The sequence below is a fragment of the Nothobranchius furzeri genome, chromosome 7, assembly GCF_043380555.1.
Source record: "Nothobranchius furzeri strain GRZ-AD chromosome 7, NfurGRZ-RIMD1, whole genome shotgun sequence".
NCBI classification, from domain to species: Eukaryota; Metazoa; Chordata; class Actinopteri; order Cyprinodontiformes; family Nothobranchiidae; genus Nothobranchius; species Nothobranchius furzeri.
In genome coordinates, this window is record NC_091747.1 from 62,624,608 (window position 1) to 62,651,720 (window position 27,113).

The window sequence follows — 27,113 nt, forward strand, 5'->3', positions numbered from 1 at the left end:
CTCTCAGATTAATGTCAGCGTTTGGCTCTGATCCAAAAGGGAACAGCGAGTCATCGTCTTTAATGGATGCAAATAAAACTTTGGGTTGAAGCTTTAAAAACAGCTAAAATGTTGGCTGCTGAAGGAAGTTCTGAACAGCCTCAGTTTGGAGAAAGAGATGGTTTCTGAAAGGATTGAAGGGCTAAAGGCTAGTCTGACAAGATGCCCAGGAGCGGCTCTAATAAAAGAAGCGACGCACACGTGGACTTTTGTTAGACATCGGTATTCATCAAAAGCTTCTGGTGTCCAGTAGCAACTGTGTATGTTTGAGACTCTTAATTTGAAGGATTACAGGAAGCTTTATGCTGCTGTAATTCTCTCTCTCCTCCTTGTCTGATTCTCATGTTTAAGATGCACCCTGTGTGTTTAGAGTCTCCGCTTTAGCTACAGGTAGGGTGTTATTGTTTACAACAGCTGGCTGGAGTGATGCATGCTGGTCCTTCAGGCCCCAGTAGCTCCAGAGGGTCATGTAATCCCACATGGTGCTGTAACGAGCCATCAGGCAGTAATCTGCTGACATCCGACCATCAACACCGCCCTGCTTCATGAACGCCGCCCTCACATCCTGTAAAACCTGCAGCTCGCCGCCATCAGCAGCACTGCGAGCCCAGAGGCGTGGACTTCATGAACCTGCGTCGTTTGTCAGCTGAGGGACATGAAGGTGCGGGAGCTGCAGGTTTAACGGCGCCGCCTCCCCTCCACGGTGAGTTCATGCTATTCGTGAGTCGCTCCACCTGTTCCTGTTCTCCACGCCTCTTCAGTCACGTCACCTCCCTGTTCAGAAGTTTCCTTTTGGACTTCCAGGATCATCTCTGAAAATCAGCTCAAAATAAACGTTTCATTTAGGATTCAAGGTGTGAGAGTAACTTTTCCTCTTTGGGCGTGTCCCTTCAGGAGTCTCCACAGCCAATGAGATGTCTCCATCTAGTCCTGACTTCTGCATCCTCCACCCTCACACCAACTAACTCCATGTCTTCTTTCACATTCTTGGTCTTCCTCTCAGCCTCCAGCCTGGTGGCTACAACCTCAGGATGAGGATGAAAATCATACAAAACAACATTCCCACTGGATAAACGAAGCTTTAAGTTTATTGGATCTTCTCAGCGATGGATGCTCTGAACCTCCAGCAGCTGATAAATGCGAGGCGAACACAGATGCCAGGTTGTGTCCTGAGGACTTTTATTGCAAAATCCTGAATTGAAAATATCATAATATAGTTTTTTCATAAATGGATGCATGAGATTATAGCTTTCTGTCACCAGACAAGATCCGAGTTTCTTATTGTAATTATAAAAAATAGTCTTGAAATTTCCGCAGCAGTTTTAAAATGAGACAGATTTTTTACTTTACAGGTGGGTCTGAGACCCCTTTAGGGTTCTCAGGTGAGAAAATAAAAGTAACACGGGTTCGACGTGATGTTTTAAAATGACTTTAAAGTGTTTTCAGTGTAAAGAGACTCCTCTCTGAGTAAACATCACCCTCAGTGAAGCCAACACTGGTGTTTTAGTGACGCCTGCTGGTGAGAAACCGGGCTACCGTTAAACAGAGAGGCAAACCTCTCAGGTGTTCCACACGGGGGCTGTCTTCTGGTCAGGATGGAGAAAAGTCACATAAAAACACTAAAACATTATTTAAATGTTCAGATGTGTTACAGCAGACTTTAGTTTTACCTGAAGAGAAGATCTCTGACTGAGCCTCCTTCCCCTCGGACAATAAATCCTCCTGACAGCCAATCACGTCGAAGCCTCTCACTTTTACCCAGAATGCAGATGGAGCACAAATCTGAGATCTGAGCTTTAGGACGCCGGGTGCTACATCAGGCCCAGAAACGCTCGGCCCTGAGGGGAAATCGTGAGCTCCACTGCTGCAGCTCTTTGTCCCATCCGGACTGCATCTCCACCACTAATAACCAGCGGTCCCAGTTAGCTGGAGATCACTGAGTGAGGCTTTCCGCGGCCTCAGGTGTGACCGAAGCACACAGCAGCTCTTTGTTTCTGTACACGTCTCTAAGGAGGCACGGAGAAGAAAGCAGCTCAGTTTCCGCTAACTAAGCAGTCGTTGGTCTGTTGTGAGACGTTGAAAGTCAGGGTCACACATCAACTCCCACAGCGCCCCGACAGGAAGCAGCTGACAGAAACATGGCCTCCACATCCACGTGTTCACCTCCTCTCAGCCAGGAAAGCTGGTGTTGCATGTTTCATTCAGAACAACATCAGGAAAACCAGTTTCATTACCTGCTGAACAACACAAGCTCCTGCAGGATTTATTATGTATTCAGTACAAACACGTGTTCCTCCTGGGGAGCAGCTTGGTGTTTTAACAGTGGAGAACATGAGCTAGTCGCTTTCACAGCTGGCAGGAAATCAAGCCAGACCCTTTTGGCTGCTGATCAAAAACCAGCAGAACAAAATCAAATCTCCTGGTTTTACTGGGGAGGTGATTTCCTCCCCACAGCTGATTTCTGCTCTGGCTTGTTTCTGCGGAGCCATGGTCTGGGAGTAGATGGGCGTGGCTTTTCTCCCTGTACAAAAAGGTCTGGTTGACTCACATCGGCTAAGGGCTTTCATAGAAAACGGCGTACGTTTATTTGCATGTGACTTTTGTTTTGAAGGTTGAAACGCATCGATAGCATCCTCTCGCAGCTGGGAAACGTTCAAATGGTTACACCGAAAAGTAACCCGTCCACTATAACGGCGACTAACTGATGCGTAGAGAGAGAGAGAGAGAGAGAGAGTGAGAGAGAGAGAGAGAGAGAGAGAGAGAGAGAGAGAGAGAGAGAGAGAGAGAGAAACTGAAAAGTTTTGAAGTGAATAAATTAGATAAATAAATCCTGAAGAATCAGTGAATGAACCCACAGAGATCCTTCAGTCCAGAACCAGACAGGAGGTCTGAGTCAGAATCAGAAGTCCTCTGAGGTCAGAATCCCAGCTTCTCTATGAACGACATCAGAGAGGAGAAATCTGAAGAAGTTCAGTCAGCTTCTTCAACACTTTTCTTACTGAGTCTGAAGGTCCAGGTTCACTGAAGTGTGGAGGTCTCCTCATGGAGCGGTCACTCCTCATAGACGATTGGGTCCTGCAGGTTCTGCTCTGTCCTCCTCTTCCTCCACGTGAACGTCCATCTTCCTCCTCGGTCAGTCTGAGCGGAACCAGTTAGACTGGCTGGGATTCACCGGCTGTAGAGTTTCACAGATAAACAAAAACAGCTTCCTGCTTCTGTCTGATGGCTTGTTTCATCTCCCAGAGAAATCTTCAGAGAAATGAGATGTTTTGAGTTTTCTGTTAAACTTCAGATTCAGTTTGTGATGAAAGCTAAACATCTGCATCAGCTGAGAGCAGCTTATGGGCCATTCCCATCTGTACCGGGTCGGCCCGGGCCGGGTAGCGTAGGTTGTTTACATATCTGGGTGGCCTGGTATTTTTCCGGGCCAACCAAGGCTCATTCTCAGCCCTCTTCTCGAGGGGGTCTGCTTCAGGCCGACAAGGGCCAACACACCCACTGCTGACAGCAAATTCACACCTTCCATTAGAGCAAGCCTCTGATTGGTGGGTAGAATCAGCCCACATGGGCTTAAGGCAAGGATGTGTGGAATCAACCGGGCCAGGCTAAGGCCGACTGGGGCTACCCGGCCCGGGCCGACCCGGTACAGATGGGAATGGCCCATTAGTCTGGTTCACAACCTTTAAACCTCCTCATCTCTTTCTGGATCAGCAGCTCTTCAGACCTTCTGAAGGTCTTTGGACTTTGGCTGATTGATGACCCCGTTTTAGTCTTTGAACCAGAACTGTTTCATCAGATCTGGATCAACTCTTCAGGTTTTACTGCCGTATTTCTTCCGGCTCTTGGAGGGTGCAAGCGCTTTTTTCCTCCTCTCCTCCATATCTTATCCTCAAGGCCCTTTGTCTGTCTGTGTGCTGGGTGCACGGCTGCTTCTGCATTTTTTCTGGAAACTGAAATCACTAAAATGGACCTCGTCAGCTGGTCTCTCAATGCGATTGATAAATTTTTTTCAACGATGAGAACGGGAGAAGGGGCTCTCGGATGCCCCCCGGGACAGACCCAGTTGGACACATCATGGACTCCTGGAAACAGTGGAACTTGATTTGTTTATCTCAGCTGTCTGTGGAGGACTCTGAAGACGTGTGGATATTCGTGGTGTTGGTGTCAGGTTTCCTGCTCATTGGCCTTGGAGGCTACCTGGCTTACCGGAAAATGAACGAGCTGTCGAGGAACATTGGCCTGATCCCGGAGCTCAGAGATGGTTTGCACCGCGCTGTGAATTCACAGACTCACATAATTGTCGAGATGAATCGTAAGCTTGGAACTTTGGCTGAGATTCATTCTTTGGCACAAAAGATGGATGCCATCAAGGACAGAGTGGACAAATCAGCACGGATTGGGATAGATTAATGTCCATTATTGGGATTTTGAGAGGCTGAGGACCAACAAACTGTAAGACAGAGAGGAAATTATCTCTGTCTGGCCCCAAAACAATTTCTAATCGCAATCTGGCGCCTTTGAGCCAGCAAGGCTCCAACGAAAACTCCCCCCTCAGAAGATATGTGGAATGTGCCGTCGCTATGGCAACTCAACTCTGTCTCCTATCCCAGCCTGGGCAGGACTGTGGGAAGGCCGCCGAATTGTTCCAAATTCACTGCAACCCTCCAACCTTTAATGCTCCTCCCCCTGTTCAGGCTGAGGTGACGTGCGCTGCTTGTAGTGGCTGCAGGAACTGAAGTGCGGATAGTCCCAACCCACCACCCCACCTAGTGGACACTTATGTTGTGTTGTCTGAAGTCTGTTGCATATCTGTTTGAGGGTTTTGTTGCAGAGCAAAGCTGCCCTCCTGGTGGAGGGTAACTCTGAAGTGCCTTTTTTCCCTCCACCTGAACCAATCCTCATGTAACCCTCTGATCTCTATTAAGGTAGCGCGACTCAGGGTTGTGAATGACCACAGTCACCAATTCTTGTCATGTGTCTTGCCCATGTACGTCTGATCTCTGAATTGTGTGTACTGAAACTCTATTTTCCCTCTGGGATTAATAAAGTATCTTTGAATTGAATTGAAACTGATGTTCCAGGGCGGATGAGATCAGAGTCAGAGAGACAAACGAGTTACGTTCAGGAAGGAAATCTGCCCCGTCTTTACTTTTGTGACATGTCCTGTTTTTAATTTATTAAAACTGATCAGTTTTCCTAAATTAGGCACTGAAGAGACATTTGACCTAAAAATACCTTTTTATAATTCGGTTAAAATGAGAAATTTTAAGAAATCGTTTGTTTCCAGAAAAACTCAACATGTTTGTTTGTTTCTTCAATGTGAGCCAAGGCCAAAGTAACAAACAAAACACGACTTCCTGTTTGTTCTAGTGAGAACTTCCTGATTGTTCTAGTGAAAACAAACAGGAAGTGATCCAGCAGGTTGTTCTGAAGGAGAAGCACAGCAGAGAGAACAGCTCTCAGAGACTCTGACAGAACAAGAACAATGCTCACGTCTAACTCACCTGATTCACTTCAGTAACCAGAGTCTGAAACCTGTTTTACCTTTCTTCCTGCTCCTCCTTGGAGGAAATCCCTAAGTCTCCATATAAGGAAAAGGCTCCACATCCCTTAGACTCCACACAGGAAGTGTTCCTGGCATTTTACCTTCAGTAAGCAGACTGCGTTCCAGATAGACTCAACGTTTACGTTAAAGTTATCATTCATAATACAAAGAGGTGTGGTTGTTGATTAAGTGTTAAATTGGCTTTCCTCGGTTCTTTATAAACTAAACATAAGGGACTGACAACAAGCAACAAAAGCTGCTGCCGACCACCGACCTGACACCAGACAGGACCTTCAGCTGATTGGTCCTGGATCTGGTTTCTTCTGAAGCGTCCCTCCGGTTCCTGTTAGCATCATTAGCATTCAGCAGATCAATCAGCATGTTTGTCTCTGAACGACCTCGTGAATAAATAATGAAGCTTTAATGAGACTCCCAGCTGATGCTCACCAACTGGCAGAAAGGAGTTTTACCGCCGGTGCCCCATAGGTGGCGCTACCACACTGATCTGAGTTCAGCGTGTTTCAAACCCCAGCTGTGTCCTCCTCCATCTGACTGATGAGGTAAAAACACACAAACAGAGTCAGACCAAGCCTTCTGCGGTCGGTGCTAACCACCAGCAGCCTTAGAGGGGCGTGTTTCATGTTCTACACGCGTGAGGACAGAAGAAGGTCACATTTACTATATCTGATCTTTTTAAGCATCTTTTAACCCAAATGAGCAGATTTAAACCAGATTAGGACGGAAGCATCGTCTCAGGATGTCAGGAATACTGATGCAGCTGATGAAGGGAACGTTTGATCCTCTGTCTCAGAAAACATCTGAAACAGGAAAACACAACAATAACAGTGCATTTATAAAGTTTCCTCACATCAGGATGTTTACTCTCCAAAACTCTGTAGTTTTACTTCACTGTGATGTTCCTGCAGCATCTATAATTCACTTGTTTGTATTTAGTTTGCTCTCTGAACAAAGATTTGTCGGTTTTCCTTTCATTCCTTCATCAGAGGAGCCGATTGTCATGTTTGTTCCGACAACAACAGAAAGTCTCCTGTCCTGTTGTTTTCAGCAGCTTTTATAGAAATCTAGAGTTATGAATCCGACAGAAGACGTCTCAGATGCTTCTGAGTGACAGAAAAAGCCGGAGATGAAAGACGAACCAGGACTTTGCTGCATATTTATCTCTGTTTGTGTTTCTGGAGGAAACTCATCAGTTGAACGTCGTCATTAATAAATCAGAAATCTGAGCAGCCTTTGATTTGTGGCCTCTGAAGAGTCGGTCCACGGCCGACTGACTGATGATCGTTTTCATCTGAAACCAACTTTTCCTTCAGAGTTTCAGCAGAAATGTGTTAAAGCGGAGTTCTTCTGCTGGTTTGGGTTTAACGCGACTGATCTGAACGTTGGGTTTCTTTGACTTTCAGCAGAAAAAAGAGTCACAAACGTGGAAATAAAGAGAAAAGGTTGCAGCTGATGTGAGTCTGAAGCTTCATCATCTTCATCATCACAAACTTTAGTCACAGAGTTTAAAATGCTCCTGTAGTTTCATCAGTTTTGCTATCGCTTTTTATTAAATTCATGTTATTTTATCATTTATTTATTCCTGTTTCTGTTGTTTTATCGTGTTTTTCTGCTGTTTGTCGGAAACTTTTTGTTTTCAGTGTTTTAAAAAGGTTTTAATAAATAAGTATTATCATGAAAATTGGATTTATTTGTAATCCAGCTCAGATAATAAAAATCAAGTCATTTAAAAATAAAATGAAACAGAAAAATACCTAAATTTTAAACAATTAAACACACATTTGTTGTTTTTGTAAAAATCTTGATCTTTAAAATGTATTTTACTCTCTTCTTTACTTATTATGTGTAATCTTAGTTCAGGTGATAAAAAAAATATTCTCTTTATTTTAATTAATTATTTATATCAACTTAGTTTTGAAATTATTTTTTAGCTTAAAATGTTGTGAATTTAATTTTTTTCTCATTTCCAAAAGTAAACAAGAATCTAACATTTATATTGAAAAAAGTCAATTAAAATAAAATATATGATTTTTTCTTTATTGTCTCCTGTTATTTAAAAGACAAATTTTCCTTCTTTTAACATCTAATTTTATTTACTGAACATTTTTAAGGTTCCATATTTCTCTAATTTCATCATTATAATCTGTGATGAGTCTAATAAACGATCATCTGTATTTTTCCTCCAATAGACGTTCACTAACAATATGGATGATGTCAGGAAAACTGGGATATAAATGACGGATATTAGTGACCACCTACCTGTTTTTGCAGTCTTCAAATGCAAACGTTCCATAAAACAAAACATCGCCATGAACTACAGAAGAGATAATCCGCTAAAGCCATGGAGGCATTAAACAAAGACCTTAATAAACAAAATTAGAAGGAGGTACACGTCAGTGATGTCAACGCTGCCTACACATCCTTCATGAAAATACTGTTGAAGTCATATAATAACTGCAAATTAATCAAGTCTACAGGTAAAAGGGAAAATCAACCTTGGATGACTAAGGGATTAAAGAATGTGTGTGCAAAAAAGAATTATTTATATAGGAGTCTTTTAAAATGGCAAACAAGGGAAGCAGAAGATAGATATAAAAATATAAAAATAAATTAGTAACAATAATTATGAAGCAAAAAAAAAAGATTATTATGGTAATCTATTGAATCAGAATAAAAATAACACAAAAACTTGGGGAATACTAAACAGTGTGACTAATACAGTGAAAACAAAATCCAGTATTCCAGATCACTTTGTCAAGGACAAAAAAGATATTTATGATGATAAAGAAATCACTGATGAGTTTAATGATTTTTTTGTAAATGTAGGCAGGAGTTTGATGGAGAACAAACCAATAATAGAAGATAAACTGACCACAATGATTAGTACTGCCAGTAGTACTGTCCTTGACAAAGTAGATAAAGAAGAAATACGAAACATTGTAAAAAAACTGTGGAAACAAACAACCGATTATCAGGACTGGACATGATAACCGTTAAAACCATCATAGAATCTGTCATTCAACCATTCACTTACATTTGTAATCTATTACTTTCTACTGGAAATTTTCCTGACGCAACGAAAACAGCGAGAGTCATTCCTTTGTACAAGAGTGGTGATAAACATAGTTTGAATAATTACTGGCCGGTGTCACTGCTTCCACAGTTTTCTAAAATACTGGAAAAAGTATTTGTATCAAGGTTGGATAAATCCATCAAAAAAAATAATATTTTAAACTATGAACAATATGGGTTTAGAACTAAACATTCCACAGCAATGACAATAATGGAATTAACGGATAAAATATCAACAGCAACTGACATTAAAAATGACTTTGTTAGTGTTTTCATTGACATGAAAAAATTTTTTGACGTCATTGATCACTCAAGTTTACTTTGAAAATGAAGTCAGTGTGGAATAAGAGGCGTGGCTCATCAATGGGTTAAAACTTATCTAGAAAAAGGAAACAGTTTGTTCAGATAAAGGACCATACATCAAAACTATGTGGTATTAATTGTGGAGTGCCACAAGGGTCGGTCCTCGGAACAAAACTGTTCATTTTGTTTATTAACGACTTGTTAAATGTATCTAAGACACTCGGTACCATTCTGTTTGCAGATGATACAACACTGTTTTACTCAGGATCAAATATTGAGGAGGTGGCTAAAGTGATAAATGATGAACGGATTAAAATTAAAAACTGGTTTGATATAAATAGATTGACATTGAATCTTAATAAAACAAATTTTTTACTGTTTAATGATAAAAAGAACAGTGATGTGTCACTGGAAATAGATGGGATTGAAATACAAAGAGTAAAAGAAACTAAATTTCTTGGAGTTCTTATTGATGAAGACTTGTCATGGAAATCCCATGTTAGTTACATAAAAGGTAAAATTGCCAAATCCTTAGGAGTATTACATAGAGTCAAGTTTTTACTGACTAATTCTGGTTTGTTGGCGTTGTACAATTCACTGATTGTTCCATACTTGACTTATTGTGTAGAAATCTGGGGAGCAACATACAAAAACTATACACAACCCTTATTTATTTTACAGAAAAGAGCTCGGAGAATCATCAATTATAGTGACTGTGGAGATCCATCGAACCCATTGTTTATTAAATATGAATTACTGAAATGTCATGATTTAAAAGACTGGAAAATCTTACAAACCATGTATAAAGCCAGTTTAGGTACTCTGCCAACAAACATTTGGGGGATATTTGAAAAGAGAACTAGTAATTACACGCTGAAAGACACTGTTGTGTTTACAAAACCTAGATTTAGAACTAAAATGAAGGAGTGGAATATATCTGTACATGGTGTTAAATTATGGAATAACCTTAAAAGGGAAATAAAAAGAAACTGTCATTTAATATATTCAAAAATGTAAATGAGTGCACTAAATAATTATGAAAATGTAAATTAAATCAATGATCATGATCGCTCTGGAATTAAGAACAGGAAACAGTTTAAATGAATCTGTGTGTGTGTGTGTGTGTGTGTGTGTGTGTGTGTGTGTGTGTGTGTGTGTGTGTGTGTGTGTGTGTGTGTGTGTGTGTGTGTGTGTGTGTGTGTGTGTGTGTGTGTGTGTGTGTGTGTGTGTCTGACTAATGGTAGTTATATATATAAATAGATTATTTCTACTGGAAAAGGGGGCAGAAATTATAAGATGTTTTTCTTCATTCTGCTCCTTTTCGTTCAAATTAGATTTTTTGTTGTTATGTACTTCTTACTGGTTATATGTTTTATTTGTTTTTATTTTGAATGAAATAAACGAATAAAAAAATAAAAAAATATAATTTGACACGTAAACATTGTCTGTGATTAAAAGTCAAACCTGATTCTGTTTCAAACATCAAGTTTTATTATCTTCGTTAGTAAATCTTTGTGTTTTATTCATTTTTTAACTCTGATGACAGTTTGGACTTTGTCTTGTTCTGAAGTTGAATCAGTGGGAAGGAGCTCACTAAGCTTCTGATTGGAGGATGATTCTCCAGACCCCGCCCTCCCCGCTCCAGAGGAACACGAGAGGATGAAAACGGGTCTGAGCAGAGCTCACAGGTGGAGAGACGGAACATCAGGACCTTCTGGTCTGGACTCTGGTTCTCTGGAAGCTCGTCTCTGGACCCGGACCAGAGAAGACTCCAGTCTGAAGGCCGCTTGATCTGTTTTTCAGAAGCTTCTGGTCTCTGAAGGTCTCTGCTGCTCTCTGGTTCCACTCTCTGACTCTTTGTGATGAGGTTCTGCAGCTGGTTCCGGAGGGCCGTCTTCATTCTGCTGCTCCTTGTTCAGCCTGGTACCGCTCAGGATGAGGAGGGGATTCCCATCCCGGATCACGGCTTCTGCCGGCCCATCTCCATCCCGCTCTGCACAGACCTGGCCTACAACCAGACCATCATGCCCAACCTGCTGGGTCACACCAACCAGGAGGACGCTGGGCTGGAGGTCCACCAGTTCTACCCACTGGTCCAGGTCCAGTGCTCCACGGAGCTGCGGTTCTTCCTGTGCTCCATGTATGCTCCGGTGTGTACGGTTCTGGACCGGGCCATCCCACCCTGCAGGTCTCTGTGTGAACGGGCTCGGCAGGGCTGCGAGGTTCTGATGAACAAGTTCGGCTTCCAGTGGCCCGAGAGGCTGCGCTGCCAGAACTTCCCGCTCCACGGAGCTGGAGAGATCTGTGTGGGTCAGAACACGAGTGGCTCTGAAGGTTCTGCCTCTGATCTGATCCCGGCCACGCTGCCTTCCTCCACCTGGACCCGGCCGCCCTTCTCTTGCCCCCAGCAGCTCCAGGTGCCCCCCTTCCTCCTGTACCACTTCCTGGGGGTAAAGGACTGTGGAGCTCCATGTGAGAGCTCCAGACCCGGTGGGCTGATGTTCTTCAGTAAGGAGGAGATAAAGTTCAGCCGGTTCTGGGTCGGGATCTGGTCGGTTCTGTGCTGCGTCAGCTCCCTCTTCACGGTTCTGACGTATCTGCTGGACTCCAGGCGGTTCTGTTACCCAGAGAGACCCGTCATCTTCATGTCCGGCTGCTACTTCATGGTGGGTCTGGTCCACAGCACCGGGGCTCTGCTGGAGGACCGGGTGGTGTGTGGGGACCGGTTCCAGGACCACGGATACAGGATGGTGGTCCAGGGAACCAGGAAGGAGGACTGCACCGTCCTCTTCATCATCCTCTACTTCTTCATCATGGCCGCCTCCATGTGGTGGGTCATCCTGTGCCTCAGCTGGTTCCTGTCTGCTGGGATGAAGTGGGGACATGAGGCCATCGAGGTCCACTCACAGTACTTCCACCTGGCAGCCTGGGCGGTACCGGCGCTGAAGACCAGCACGGTCCTGGTGATGGGGCAGGTGGAGGGGGATCTTCTCACTGGGGTCTGCTTCGTAGGAATCTCCAACCTGGACTCTCTTCAAGCCTTCGTCCTGACTCCGCTCTTCATCTACCTCCTCATAGGTGCCTCCTTCCTGCTGGCCGGCTTCGTGTCGGCGTTCCACATCCGATCCGTCGTGAAGCAGGACGGCACCGGGACGGAGAAGATGGAGAAGCTGATGGTGAGGATGGGCGGGTTTGGAGTGCTCTATGTGGTCCCTGCTGTCCTCGTCCTCTCCTGTCTCCTCTATGAGACGGCGTTCCGGTCTCGTTGGGAGACCGCGTGGCTCCTGAAGACCTGCAAACACTTTGGTGTTCCGTGTCCAGGAGGAAATCCGCCTCCTTCCAGACCAAACGTCCTCCTGGTCCTGATGAAGACCTTGATGATGCTGATGGTGGGGGTGACGTCTGGACTCTGGATCTGGTCCAGGAAGACGCTTCAGCTGTGGCGTCGCTTTTTCCACGGCTGAAGCTTTTCTTCCTGAAAGGATTCGGGCCGATCCGGAAGATTCCAGGAAAATCTTTAGTTTGTCTTCACTCCAGCAGCTTTAAATCTGTCGTGTTTAGCAACAAAACAACAAACGTGCTGATGAATGTTGTTAAATTTTAAATGAAACAATCTCATCTCAGATTAAAGTGAATAATCTTCATTTCGAACATGAGAGATTAAACGGTTTAAGTGCTGAATTGATTTTGTCGGAATTATGAAGCTGATTTGTTTTTTTTTACAATAAAATAATTATTTATTTTTCAGAGCAACAGAATAAATCTGCAGATTTAATTTTACATTTTAAGTCTTCTGTTGTAAAGATGTGAGGCGTTTTACCAACAAACTTCATTTTCATTCTCAGAATTTTTGCTTTTTCACTTTTTTGTGACTCAAAGTTTCAACAAACATCAACACCAGAAACTCAATAATAGCACAAAATTTAACTACATTAACTATTCTGATGTTTTTACTGAAAACTCAAACTTTACACACAACACAAACGTGTGTGTGTGTGGGTGGGTGGGTGGGTGTCTATATACATATGTGTGTGTGTGTGCGTGCATATGCATGTATGTGTGTGTGCGCGTGTGTGTGTAGGTGTGTGCGTGCCGTGCTTGTGTACATATGCATGTGTGTACGTACGTGCCTGCGTGCGTGCGTGCGTATGTGTGTGTGTGTGTGTGTGTGTGTGTGTGTGTGTGTGGGTGTCTATATACATATGTGTGTGTGTGTGTGTGTGCGTGCATATGCATGTATGTGTGTGTGCGCGTGTGTGTGTAGGTGTGTGCGTGCAGTGCTTGCGTACATATGCATGTGTGTGTGTGTGTGCGTGTGTGCATGCATGTGCATGTATATTTGTGTGTGTGCGTACGTGCGTGCGTGTGTGTAGGTGCGTGCGTGCGTGCATGCATGTGTGTGTGTGTAGGTGTGTGAGTGCGTGCATGCATGTGTGTGTGTGTGCACGTGTGTGCGTGCATATGCATGTATATTTGTGTGTGTGCGTATGTGCATGCATGTGTGTGTGTAGGTGTGTGAGTGCGTGCATGCATGTGTGTGTGTGTGCGCGTGTGTGCATGCATGTGCATGTATATTTGTGTGTGTGCGTACCTGTATGCATGTGTGCGTGTGTAGGTGTGTGAGTGCGTGCATGCATGTGTGTGTGTGTGTGTGTGTGTGTTTGTACACCTACAAAACACAATAGGATACAAATTTCCATTTTTGGGTACAACTGGTTTTAAAAACATAAAAAATCAGATGTTTGTGAATGAAGACATTTAAAAAATTAGTATCTAGAATTTTCAGTCTTGTGTTTCTGGTTTCTACGGGTTAACTGTAGCGTGAACTGGTACCAGGTGTGTTCAGGTTCTTTGATCCTACCCTCCTTTCCTTTTAGACGCACGGCCCAGAGCACACCTGCTGTGATGTAAGCTGCTGCTCCTCCCAGTCCTGAGAAAACATCTATTCTCCTGTAAAATCTCTGAAAAGGAAGAAAAGTCAGACATAAAACACAGTTTCTGCTGATGAGCTGTGATGTTTTTATTCTTTAAATTCAAATGCGGTGCAGTTTTTAGCTGAAGAAGGCGTAATACTGACAGTTTTAGGTAGAATATTTAAAGAGCAAGTCACCCCCAAATCAGGTATTTTTTTCTGATAAACTATATAAATGTGTGACTAATCGTGCTGCAGACACGTGTCGTCAATAATTTAGCACTTTAGTGCATTTTAGTTAAAATTTTAATGTTCTGCCTGAAACTGTCAGTGTTGTGCCGTTGTCAGGTAAAAACTCTGCACTGCATTTGAATTTAAATCTGTCATCGCTATTGGCTAAGAGGTACCCTAGAACGTTAGCTGGTACCATATGATGTCACAATGTTATTGTGTGCCTGTGTGTGAGTTTTTGTTAGTGGCTCCGCCCTCTCGGTCTGCTAGGCAACAGCATTGTTCCAGTTTTCAAACAGGAAGTGGGAGTTGATTAATAATGTGGTAGGGGGTGACTTGCTCTTTAACTAGGCCTTATGCAGCAGTCCTGGTCCCAGAGGGCCGTGTCGGCATCCATACTGGACGGGTTCCTCTCTCCAAACCCAACTGCAGCCTACGCAGACGGAGCAACAACCATTGTTCTGAGAATAGCTCATGTGGGAGTTTTCCAGCCTACCCATGCTGGGAACAACGTTCCTTATTAATCTAATTCTGTTTTTTCAGAGCATTTTGATTTTATGTTAATCTGTTTATGATTTTATGACTGTTTCATCTATGTGAAGCACTTTGTGATTCTATGTCTGTGATAAGTGCTATAGAAATAAAATTTACTTATTGTTATCAGAAGTCACATGTGTTATGATTCTGACTGTCCATCTAAGTAATCTGAGTAAAGTAAGTACTTTAGGAGGCTGGACTCAGAATCCCACTGCAGGGCACTTCAGTCAGATGGTTATTGTTGACAGGTGCTGATGGTCCGTCATGAGGCCTCGTTAGTGACCTCATCAGCTGTAGACACGAGGAAGCTCTCCCGTCCCCATTTAACACTTGAAGACCATCGCTTCATGCTTGTGTCCTCAGCTTCAGAAAGCAAGGCTGCAGCTAGAGTAACCGGTACGGCACACACACACACACACACCACGCTCTGCAAATAGTCATTATTCAAGGGGTTTTGCTCCCCAGCCCCAGCGTGTTTCACTGTCACATCTAATTTAAGCCGTGATCACTTCTCATTTCTGAAGCAGCAGGTTGAAGACGAAGCTTCGTAAATCCTGGATGGTAGAACCTGCTGGACCGGCTGGAGTTCTGATGAGATAAAAAACCCAAAGTCTCAAACAAACCATGATCGACCCGGCTAACCCGATGTCCTCCTGGTCATGTCATGTTAAAAACACACACAGGAAGTGTTTAACTTCATAAACGTAATTATTTTCCATATTAACAATCCCAGAAGACTGAGCCCACTTCCCCTGACTCATCGGGATGAGGTCTACGTGTTCTCCAAAGCTCGGTTCCCCCCATAGGGTCCGGAGCGGGAGAGCACTCGATGTTTGAGATGTTCTCATTTACTGAAACCCAGGGGCGCCGTAAAGCGGTGAAAGATTAGGAAGATTCTTAGGGCCCACAGCTGTCAGGGGCCCAAAAACGTTTCAAAGTTGAATAAAAAATATAGTTTAAAAATCACAAATACTTTATTTTGCAGTATTTCTTCTCATTTAAGACATCTAACAAACAATCTTTAAGTCTTTATGAAATGTGTATTTATTCAGAGGTCCCTACTTTATTTTGACTAATTAGTTAGTGAGTGGTTAAATTCAACCTGGAACCCCAGCTCCGGCTATGGATGAGCCCCTAGGGGGCCCAACTTGATATTTTTTCATGGGGTCCAAAATCTCTGGCAGCCCCCCTGCTGAAACCATACAGCAGTGGCGCCATCTAGCGGACACATTTAGTCACATTCAGAGAAGAAAGGAAGAACAAGATGTTTGCAAAATTATCAAAGCTGTGTTTATTTTGATGTTAAATAGTGAACATTGTGATGCATTTACATTGTGTTTATTTACATTGTGATTTATTTACATTGTGATTTATTTACATTGTGATTTATATACACGCTTAAATAGTGATTAAAAATACGTGATCATTTAAAATCCATGTTTCTCACTTTGCATCGTGCTCGTGTGCAAATAAAAATATCAGCATCTGGTGTCTTTGGTGCGAGTTCCTGGAGAGAAAAAGAAAAAGTTATTAAGTTTCAGAGTTAACTTATTCTGAATAAAACCGGATTAATAACAGGATTTGTGTTTGGACTGAATAATGATCCTGAATGTCTAAAGATGGCTGTAAAATAAAATAATTAGTGTTCTGTACAGATCTGCATGTCCAGTAAAGTATGAATGAGCTCTGTGCATGAACAGATCAGCCGTTTGAATTATAGCAGTAAAAATAAATCATGTTTGCAAACAAGTCAGAAGGATGAGGCAGACGTTAACGTTGAGGATTATAAATCTGCCTTTGAAGGGTTAAGATGTTTTAGCAAACATTCAATTCAGTTTCTGTAAATTTAACCCTTAAGAACCCAAACACTTTAGAAACAGGAATAAATAAATATAGAATAAAAAATTGATATTTGAACCCGTTCTGCAGAAGCTCGAGACGGGGCGGGACACCGGCGTCACCACGGGTCTTTAAGGGTTAAAATACAAGATTAAAATCAGATTTGGGAGGCTTTTTAATCTGAAGCGTCTCTTAAGACATTCCTAAACCTGATCATTCAGAGAAGATCTCGGTACTTTCCACTTTTCCCATTGAACCGAGAACTTCTCCGATAAGCCGAGCACCGCTAGGATCCTCGCTACAGGATGAGTTTATGGGTGAAGAGTAATCGAGTACCAGACCTTGTGGCTGTGGTTGTGTCGTCTTGTGATTAAACGAGTGGAGGGATGTGGCTTCGTTCATCATGTTGGGAATCACGTCGCTCCATGGCTTCGCTGTTGGAGGAAATTTCAAATACGACCATTTTAGAAATCACCTTAGCTCACAGCCCTGCCGTAAAAACCCACATGAACGGCAGCAGAGAGCCAGAACCATAAGGTCCGACCCAAACACACCTGGAACTTTCATACACCCTTACCCCAACAACCACACCCGGAGAGCAGCAGCAGCAGCAGCTCGGTCTCACCTGTTTGCCATCGGTGCCGCCTGTTCGGAAGGGAAACGGACGTGGAACAGTTTTCATCCACTTCTTGGATGGTGTTGCCATGGGGACAGTGGCGCAGCCTCTCCCAAGCGGCCGACTGGCGCGGCGAGTCACCACAGAAGCAGTTCTTCTCCCTGAGCTTGGGATGGCCGGCTGCAGGACGTCTGCCGATGCCCTTCGACTTCACGGAGTCGCCAGCGGGTCTCCACTGTGGAGATGTGTGGCACGAGCTGTTCCCAGAGGATTCCTCCTCGGTGTTCCGTCGTGGATCTGGACTGGAACCTCCTCTCAGCGGCCTCTTGGTGTGAGACCTACAGGCTTCACACGTTGGTAGAAGAGCGTGGTTCCACTGCTGGAGGGGAACGGCTTTTCTTTTCAAGCTTCGACCATCACACCCTGAACCCGAGGTGCAGTCTCGACGTTTCAAACATCTGGAACAGAGCTGTTCCTTCTTGGAAGCATAGGGGCTGAACGAGTTCTCGTTGGCGTTCCTGCTGACGCTGCAGTCGTGGTCGGAGAAGCTCAGGCAATCCACTTTTCCTTTGGGTTTGTACCGCTCCTTCGGCTTTCTAGTAGCTGGTTGTTCCCTGTGATCCGTGTCTAGCTTCCTTCTCCTCTTTGGTCCATCGGAACCACAACAGCTCTGCGGTCTGATCTGCTTCCTGGGAGCTGGCGGGGTCTTGGTGGAGTAGTAGATATGATCAAAGTCCGAGAGCCAGCTGCTGGAGGGAAGGTAGGTAGGGAGGGACTCAAACGAGGTGTCTGGATGGTCGTTGGTTTCCAGCCTTGGTTGGTCTCCATTGGCTTCTGGAGGTGAACGGTCCATCAGCGCCACCTCTTCTGTGCCGATGAGCTCCGCCTTTGGAGAATCAGACACCATCTCGCTCTCCAGAGTCGAGACAATCTCCTGCAGGTCATCCTCTTCAAGAGGAAACATCTCGATCACATGGATTATCTCTTTGGTAGGAGGCTCATCCATCAGCGTCTCTGGCTCCACCACTTCTGAGGACAGCAGCAGATCATCAGAATTTGCAAAGCAGTTCTGGATCAGCAGCTCAGGGGAGGAGATCAAAGTTTCCTCTGCTGACCAGACGGTGGACTCCATCTTCCTCAGCTCATCCAGATACTTTGGATCAAACGGCAGGTGAACACCTTTGAGGTAAAAGTTCTCAGGCGAGACGTCCCCCGTATCCTCACTTTTAGGACAGGCCAGCTCTGGAAATCCTAAACTGGAGGAGACGTTCACGGGAACCACCTGGTTCCTGGGTTCCTCCGGCGGAAGGACCTCCCCGGTGCTCGGCTTCCCAACCAACAAGATGTCGGGACAAACTTGGAGCTCCTGCTCAGACTGGTCTGCGGGGACGTGGAGCCCCTCGTCTTGAAGGACAAGAGAGTTGTGTTGGACCATGCCCTGGGGGAAGCTGTGGGACATGTCTGCAGCATCGTGCAGCAGCTGTAGTCCCACTGGTGTGGAGCAACACTCGATCCTCAACTCCTCCGTTTGGATCACAAAGCTGCCTTTTGGAGGGGTTGGAGAGAGAACCTTCTGGAGCTCCATGGAAGGATTCTGCTTCTGTACATCTGAGACAGGTGAGAGCAGCTGCCCAGTGGAGGTGCTGGGGGCGGCGCTGTCGGGGCGCTCACTGGGCATCGGGGTGCTGGTCCTTTGAGCGGAGACGAGGGGTTCAGTTTGGACCTCAGAGCTGGTGGTGTGTCTGCTGGGGGAGTTGTGCTGGTAGCGGAACCTGCGGGCGTGGTAGGCCATGGCCTGGTAGTACTGGGGGTTCAGCACCCGCCTGTAGTCCATCAGGTGAAGGTGGGTATGAGGAACCACAAAACCAGGTGGATCTAGGTAGGGGCTGGGCTGGTAGTGGGGCATCATCGGCAGTCCAAAACCTTCAGGATCAGACAAAGATTTAAAAAAAATCAAAAACACAGACAGGTCCCACCGAGGGGGGAGGGCTAGAGCCGCTAGGACCCTTCACCATTTATCCCGTCTAGAAATGATTACGATAAATCCGATAACGAGGATCTGAAGATGGCTCGATTTGATTTCGCCCCTCCTAAAGTTTATCAGAGACTCGTCCAGGAAAAACAGCTTCAAGCTTTCTCTCTCCAGTTCAGTCTCCTCAGACCAGTGGAAGCAGCCAATCAGAGCTCTGATTTTCTAAACCACAGCCTTACGAGGGCTACTACTACTACTACTACTGCTACTAAAAGGGTTAATACTACTAAAAGGATTACTACTACTACTACTACTGCTTCTGCTACTAAAAGGGTTAATACTACTAAAAGGGTTAATACTACTAAAAGGATTACTACTACTACTACTACTGCTGCTACTAAAAGGGTTAATACTACTAAAAGGATTACTACTACTACTACTACTGCTGCTACTAAAAGGGTTAATACTACTAAAAGGGTTACTACTACTACTACTGCTTCTGCTACTAAAAGGGTTAATACTACTAAAAGGGTTACTACTACTACTACTGCTTCTGCTACTAAAAGGGTTAATACTACTAAAAGGGTTACTACTACTACTACTACTACCACTACTACTACTAAAAGGGTTACTACTACTACTACTACTACTACCACTACTAAAAGGGTTACTACTACTACTAAAAGGGTTCCTACCATTACTACTACTGATCCAAAGTGTCCTAAACCAGGACTCAGACTCCCGACCAGCAGGGGGCAGTAATGCGGCGTTTCATTTTAATAAAATATTTTCCATTTTGTCCTTTTAAATATCAATACTTAGAGTAAATATCTACAGTTAATTTCACTTTGAGGTTCATAAATTCTCCAGATTCACTTTAAAAACTCAAATAGGATTTTTTTGTACTAAAATTTATCCAGAAGTTCTGGTAAATTATTCCTATAAAATGGTGCTTCTTTTTTTCTGTTAACTAAACAGTTTAAATTCCATAAAAAGTCAAGAAAAATGGTTTTTACAGCCCCCCCCCCCCCCCAAAAGACATTCGTGTTTGATCAAAATGACTTTCATAAATTCAACCCTGCAGGTTAAAGTCTAATCCTGCAGGAAGAAAGCACAGAAACACTCAACATTCTGAGCATTTCGATCCAACAACAGTATTTGAATGAAAACTTTGCCTGAATTAAGCCAAACATCCGAACTGTGAAACTAGGCTCCTACCTAGGCCCGGGTATCCGTAGTACGGGTTGTAGGACACCGGCATGGCCATGGGGACAGGCCACTGCAGACTCTGCATGGGAAGGTAAGGCTGCGGCGGCTGGACGTAGAAGAACGGTTTGTGGTGCTGCCCGTCAGGACGAGGTGGACCTGGACCTGGAGCTGGTTCAGGAGGTCTCTGAGAAGACTCAGCTCCAAGGTTGGGGTGTGGACCGCCAGGGCCCAAACCGTACGGATGATGGAAGGTAGACGTGGCTGCTTCCATACCTGAACAAAGAAAGACGTGATTTAATGTGTGTGTGTGTGTGTTTTTGTCATGACACGAACACAAGAAACACTCACGTGCAATGAAGAAAACATCCAGAACAGCTTTTCTTTCTAGAAAGGAAGACTCCAAGAGCAGAAACGAGTCTGTCAAATGCTTTACTGATTGGCTGTTTCAGCTCCAGGTGGTGAAGCTCCAATTAGTCTAATGAGCTGCCTTCAAAGCCAATAGGAGAGGCTCCGTTCCAGCATGATGCATCCGTTTACCTGAGCAGAAGCACCTGTTGGTGGAAAGATGTGGGAGAAAACAGGAATGAGGAGTCAAGAGCTGAACCAGCTGGCACCAGAATCAAGAGGAAAAGCCCAGATAGGCGTCGGAGTGACTCATCTGGTTCATCTTTACTATCTTTGTTAAGCTATTGACCTTTCTTTTAAACTAAAGGAAACAAAAATGAAGAGTCCAGTTTGTGGGTTTATGCAGAAGCTCACCTGCCTCAGGTGTACCTTATAGTGGTGTGTTGAGATTATTTAATGCATGGCCTGTTAACAGGTTGTTTACCCTGCAGCAGCAAACAGGAAGTCACATTCAACAACCAAACAGTTCCCGACTGCAGCTGCAGCTCTCCGCTCCACATGGGGAACGGTCATTTCACCAGTGTGTGATCACCAAACGTTTTCTGATTGGTGTACGATTTAAGTAAAACTAGGGATGCTTTTGTCCTGCCGTGGAACACCGGACCAGCTCTATGCCCTTTTGAGGACCTGGGAGGGTGCGTGGGAGTTCGCCCAACCACTCGACATGTGTTTTACTGCATCCCCCAGAGGCACCTGTGGGGGGTAATCCGGGAGTATGGGGTACCAGGCTCTCTGATACGGGTCGTTGGGTCCCTGTATGGCCGGTGTCAGAGATTGGTCCACATTGCCAGCAGTAAGTCGGGCTCTTTACCGGTGAGAGTTGAACCACGCCAAGGCTGCCCTTTGTCACCGATTCTATTCATAATTTTGATGGACAGGATTTCTAGGAGCAGCCGAGGTGTTGAGGGCATCCGTTTTGGTGGCCTGATGATTGGGTCTCTGCTATTTGCAGATGATGTGGTCCTGTTGGCTTCATCAGAACGTGATCTTCAGCTTTCGCTGGAGCGGTTCGCAGCCGAGTGTGAAGCAGCAGGGATGAGAATCAGCTCCTCTAAATCTGAGACCATGGTCTTGATTCAGAAAAGGGTAGAATTCCTTCTCCGGGTCAGGGACGAGGTCCTGCCCCAAGTGGAGGAGTTTAAGTATCTCAGGGTCTTGTTCAAGAGTGAGGGAAAACTGGAGCGTGAGATCGATAGGCGGATTGGTGCTGCATCTGCAGTGATGCGGGCGTTGTACCGGTCTGTCGTGGTGAAGAGAGAGCTGAGTCAGAAGGTGAAGCTCTCGATTTACTGGTGGATCTACGTTCCTACCCTCACCTATGGTCATGAGCTTTGGGTAGTGACCAAAATAACGAGATGCTCGGTCATCCAGGAAAGGCTCTGAGTAGACCCGCTGCTCCTCCACATCGAGAGGAGCCATTTGAGGTGGCTCAGGCATCCATTTTGGACACCTCCCTGGTGAGGTTTCCCAGGCATGTCCAACTGGGAGGAGACCCAAGCGAAGACCCGGGACACGTGGGAGGGACTCTCAGCTGGCCAGGGAACATTATTCTATAAAAGCTGAGCCACAAATAAATTTGACCTTTTGATCATTTTGGCCTTTAATGATTAAAGTCCCATTAGAAACGGTTCAGTGCTGAGGGGAGACAGGAGGATAGCTGAGACTGAGCCACATCCTCAGTTTGAAGACCCAAGTCAGGATTTTAATTCCAAAAAATAAAAACATGCATCACAAAACTGAAACGACAGGATTTTATTAAACTGCCCCCAACAGTGGCACATCTGCAACAACCATCAGCCCTTCTCTTTGTGATATCCAGTCATCTTGGAGTGTAAGGCAGCATCACTGCAATTTTTTTGTTTATTTTTACAACAAAATATGCTTCTTGTGCCGTGCGTTTCACCTGGTGATTAAATGTCTTCATCCCTCAACATGAACACCTTTAGGGGGGGCCTGAGAAATGAAAACGACGTGTTAAAACTAAGCGAGCGATTAAATTGTCATCTAGAGCAACTGTAACCTACAGTTCAATCGGTTGGTCAAAAGTCGGTCGAGGAACATTAGCATCTTGGTTCGTCTCTCACTGGTGAGCCTAGGAGAAGCAAAACAAAAGGTGAACTACAACATCTGCATGCAGGTTTGTTAGAAACGGGAAGGTGAGTGAAAACTACATCGTTCCCAGTGTAACGGTGGGGTTTGGTCATGATTCTCGTCTCTGGGCCGGTGGTACATCATCTTCCACTGAGTGCTTGTTTCTGTTCGATCAAGGAGAAGAAAGAACGGAAATATGTTTAAAAAAATGTTTCAACTACAACAAAACAAAAAACACCAAAACTTAAATGTAACCAAATATGAGGTCCCTCAAGGATGCATGCTCAGCCCGGTGTTCTTTCACTAACTGTACTACCAAATTCAGGACTAACCTGCTAAAGTTTGCAGATGATCCAACAGTAATGAAGTCATCAGCAACAACGATGAAAGATCCTACAGAACTAGGGGGAGCTGTTGGTGAACCGGTTTGTGGACACTTCTGCGCCCGCAGGACAACAAAGCTACTTTAAGGATAAATGTTCCTTTGCACATCGACCCCCTTTCGGATAGGCAGCACCATATTTAAAAAGGTCTGCATCACTGAAAATCCACCGGACTCTCAGAACCACACATCTGACTAAAGAAAGCCGAAAGAGGACACGTTTCCTCACAAAACTCAGGAATGAGAGAATTCTAAAATAAAAAGGACAACGAATTCTGGTCTAGGAGGCATTTTAGCCAACATCTGTCCAAACCGCCGAAACATGGGCGTCAGTTTTATCTTGATTACTAGGAGAAAGTTCGTCGCCATTAAACAGAGTCACAGCATCCGTGCATCACCTGTAGCTTAAACCATCTTCTGCATTACAGTGACGAATGTCCTTAGACCCTCGGAGCGTGTGGAGAGGCAGCAGGTTTAACAGAAACAATAAGGGTCCTAGAACAAAACCTTGCGTTACGCCTCGGGCCACAGAACTGAAAGACTCGGTTACTGAACATGCTCCGTGATGGGAAGCACACTTCAGGCGACTCGCCACATTAAATCATCTCAGTGAAGCCGAGGTCATCTTGTTTTCCAGGTCATGTGCCAGAACAACGGACAAGAGTAGACCTCATTCACCAGAGAATCACAACAAAACAAGCTAAATGAGCTTCAGTTCAACCAAGATGCAGGTTGATAAACACTGAGTCACATGACCTGGACTAGACGATCACCTTCTCAACCCTGTGGAGCAAGCTAAACTAGCAGCACTGTGCAGAACTAGGACAGTTTAATAGATGCATAAAATGAAAGATGTTAGCTTTTAGTTGCTGCAGGTGAATTTCACCTTGTCGCTGCAGAGGGGCTGCATGCTTCCTCCTGGGAATCACGTCTCCATCCATCCATCCACCCTGGTCTTCTGGGGTCAGGTCTTCTCGGAATAGTCCATCTGTGAACATATTCACGCATTAAGATTGTCCAGAATAAAAATACTAAAGGAGCTCTGGTCTTACCCTGACACGTCCTACACTGGCGGTCGCTGCTGTCCAGCTCAGCTTCAGCTTCTGCGGTCTCCACCTTCCGAGCTTCTTCCTCCTGCTTCGCCAGCTCCGAGAGCTCCTTGTACTGGTCTCTTTTGCACCAAGGCTTGGCTGCATGTCTTGGGGTGGACTGAGACTTCCTGGGTGCAGAATGCTTCCTCACAACCACCCTGACAGGCTGCTCACACCCTCTTCCATATCCGCCCTCCACGTCAGAGTCTCCACCCTCGTCCCGGTACATCTTGGAGCTGTGGACTTTGCTTCTGCTTGTTCCTTTTGTCAAACTTCTCCCACAACAAGCACAGCTGGACCTCTTTGAACCAGAGAACCACTCATCGTTCTCGTTTGTGGCTCGAGGGGATCCGGTGACTACTTCAGTGAGCCTCCTGCTGGCGTACACGTGGCTGGGAAAGAGATCCACATCATCCAGATCTGTGGAGAACATCTCGTCCCTGGAGGACAGCTCATCTAAGGATGGGCTGAGTACGCTCATGCGTTCATGCGTGGTCTGCATGGGGAGGTAGCTGTAGTGGTAAGGCGGTCCTGGAGAGGAGAGGTGTCGAGCTCCAGGTGATAATACACCATCAAAGGGCAGTTTGAGAATCTGGTAGGACTCCACAGGTTTGGGTTCGCCACAACATGCTACCAGATCTTCTAGCTTCGAGACTTCCTCACAGCTTTTAGACTCATTTTGTGCCAGCTGACTGGAGGCAAACGACGGAGAGGAAAAGGACTTCCGGTGCTCCTCGGCATCAAATCTATGGACACTTGAGTCGGTCATTGAGATACTTGTTCGGATATCCACGACCTCTTCTTTCTCAAGCGAGACATACTGTACATTTGATGTTGAGGGCTCAGGAGACTCTTCCTGGATGGATGAGCTATCTAGAGGCAGTTCCTCCTCCAGCCTTCCAGCCCATCCCTGAGGGTTCAGGGGGTCTAAAATCATTTCTCTAGACTTGTTGTAAACCGTGGACTCACTCGAGGTCACAGCCGACGACTCCCGATCGAGAGGCGCTGAAGGAACGGCGTGACTCTGCTCTTCCGTTTTCTTCTCTTCCCCAGGAGAAAACACTCCCGAGGACTGTGAAGCAATGCCAGAGTCGAGCTCTCTGTTGGCGTTCTGCAGCTCCGTAGCTCGGATTTTATCCAAGCACTCGATGAGCTTGGTTATGGCATCACTGGGGTCAGTTTGAGCCCCTGAACAAGTCGTTTCCCTACGTCCGTGTGGCTGTGGAGGAGGAGGAGGAGGGGGATGATGATGGTGCTGATGAGGCACATCACCCCAGGGAGAAGCTTGGAAACGAGGCTCCAACATCCGCCGGTAGCCCATAGGGTACAACGGAGCATTTGGTAAAACAAAGCCAGGATACGGTGCGTAGGGGTATGGATGCATGCAGGGACGGCCAAAGTTAAAACCTGTAAACGGGTCACAAAGTAACCTCATATTTAACTTAGTCCAACTAGCAACGTGTCAGCTTAAAACTAAATATTTAGCAAACGCGTTTAGCCAACTGTCAGAAGATACCTTCCAAACTAAAAGTAGGTGAGAAGATCTCCGATCTAAAAGATGGTTAGATGGTTGATTCCTTCAACCATTTGGCTTCATCCTCTCTGAATAATGACCCGTGTTCCAGTCAGGGTTCTCTGTGCAGAGTTAACAAGTCAGGGTTAAACTGACTGATACCTCAGGGATGTGCAATCCTGGTCCGGGGCACAATCCAGAGTGTTTTAGTTGTTTCCCTGCTTTAACACACCTGATTTTAATCAGCAGATCATGGAAAGGCTTCTACAGAGCTGCTGAACGGGTGATGCAACCATCGAGCTGGAACTGGGAAACAACTTGGGCAGCAGTAGCTCAGGTGGTAGAGCGGGTTGCCTCATGATCGGAGGGTCATGGGTTCGATTCCAGCTCCCGCCAGGGGATCCTGCTGTTGTGTCCTTGGGCAAGACACTTCACCCAACTTGCCTGTGTTAGTGGTGGTCAGAGGGGCCGACGGCGCCAAATGGCAGCCTTGCCTCGGTCAGACCTCCCCAGGGCGGCTGTGGCTACAAGTAGCTTACCATCATTGGCAGTTTGTGAATGTGAGAGTGTGTGAAAGCGTCTTTGGGTGTCAAGAAAAGCGCTATATAAGTTCAATGCATTATTATTATTATTATTAACTAAAACATGCTGGATAGCAGCCCTAGAGGACTAGAGTTGCCCACACTGCTCCAATAAAGGATCACAACATGCCCTATAGGTTATAAATTGTAAGTTGCTTTGGATAAAAGCGTCTCCTAAATGAATAAACACAAACATAGTCCTGCTTTTTTGATAGGCTACTGTCTGAATTAGCATTTTAGTTTCAAACCCTCTACATCTGATGCCATTCCATGTAGCTGGGATGTATTACACAGTTGGTCTGACACCCACCTGCGGGCAGACCGAAGTGACCGTAGGGGTTGTTGAGCTGCCAGTGCTGGTACAGGTAGTAGGGCTGGGAGGGAGGCTGGACGTAAAAGAAGGGTCTGGTGTGGGGACTCCTCTGCGCTCCGTTCTCAAACGAGTGTGGCGGTTTGCCTGAATCTGCAGGAAATGGTTCAGTATCAGAGTCAACCCGTCTTCTGTCGGAATGCAGCCAGGATGGGTACATGAGTTCATCTTTACCGTCCATTTTCTGTAGCGTCCTCTCAGGCCGTCGGAAATAAAACACACTTATTTCATCAAATACTTTGTTACAAGCAGAAATAGAAACGCGTCGCTCTCGGCTCCGCGGCACGTTTCTACAGATTCAAGGCGAAGCGCCGCAATTAATCACCGCTATAAGAAACAGGTGCGGCTGCGCACTTCCGGTGTGTTCGGACCAACACCTGGTCTCAG

General features: G+C 45.3%; 3 protein-coding genes across 3 annotated transcripts; 1 reads left to right on the plus strand and 2 right to left on the minus strand.

The window, feature by feature from the left end:
* The first annotated feature begins 10,568 nt into the window (after positions 1-10,568).
* LOC107383092 (frizzled-7-like) lies at positions 10,569-12,520 on the plus strand. The gene has a single exon (XM_015955518.3). It carries the CDS (start codon positions 10,840-10,842, stop codon positions 12,439-12,441), a length of 1,602 nt encoding a protein of 533 aa, XP_015811004.1. The 5' UTR covers positions 10,569-10,839; the 3' UTR covers positions 12,442-12,520.
* Positions 12,521-15,930: 3,410 nt separating this feature from the next.
* LOC107383093 (bucky ball) lies at positions 15,931-20,853 on the minus strand. The gene is made up of 5 exons (XM_015955519.3): positions 20,642-20,853; positions 20,303-20,566; positions 17,122-19,035; positions 16,838-16,930; positions 15,931-16,164 (listed from the first exon to the last, which is right to left on the minus strand). The coding sequence occupies exons 2-5, from the start codon at positions 20,562-20,564 to the stop codon at positions 16,136-16,138; spliced, it is 2,298 nt and encodes a 765-aa protein (XP_015811005.3). The 5' UTR covers positions 20,565-20,566; positions 20,642-20,853; the 3' UTR covers positions 15,931-16,135.
* A 1,582-nt stretch (positions 20,854-22,435) lies between these two features.
* On the minus strand, positions 22,436-27,041 carry LOC107383094 (bucky ball). The gene is made up of 7 exons (XM_015955521.3): positions 26,901-27,041; positions 26,667-26,819; positions 24,224-25,669; positions 24,058-24,159; positions 22,870-22,953; positions 22,723-22,790; positions 22,436-22,651 (listed from the first exon to the last, which is right to left on the minus strand). Exons 1-6 carry the CDS (start codon positions 26,905-26,907, stop codon positions 22,759-22,761), a joined length of 1,824 nt encoding a protein of 607 aa, XP_015811007.3. The 5' UTR covers positions 26,908-27,041; the 3' UTR covers positions 22,436-22,651; positions 22,723-22,758.
* Between the last annotated feature and the right edge of the window lie 72 nt (positions 27,042-27,113).

Coding starts and splice junctions, on each gene's coding strand:
- LOC107383092 (XM_015955518.3), top strand. CDS start 10,840: ATGAGGTTCTGCAGCTGGTTCCGGAGGGCCGTCTTCATTCTGCTGCTC.
- LOC107383094 (XM_015955521.3), bottom strand. Junction 22,954..24,057: donor AGCCCCTCTGCAGCGACAAG/GTGAAATTCACC, acceptor TTGATCGAACAG/AAACAAGCACTCAGTGGAAG. Junction 22,791..22,869: donor ACCGTTACACTGGGAACGAT/GTAGTTTTCACT, acceptor TGCTTCTCCTAG/GCTCACCAGTGAGAGACGAA.
- LOC107383093 (XM_015955519.3), bottom strand. CDS start 20,564: ATGGAAGCAGCCACGTCTACCTTCCATCATCCGTACGGTTTGGGCCCT. Junction 19,036..20,302: donor CTACGGATACCCGGGCCTAG/GTAGGAGCCTAG, acceptor CTGATCCTGAAG/GTTTTGGACTGCCGATGATG. Junction 16,165..16,837: donor GACACAACCACAGCCACAAG/GTCTGGTACTCG, acceptor TTTTCTCTCCAG/GAACTCGCACCAAAGACACC.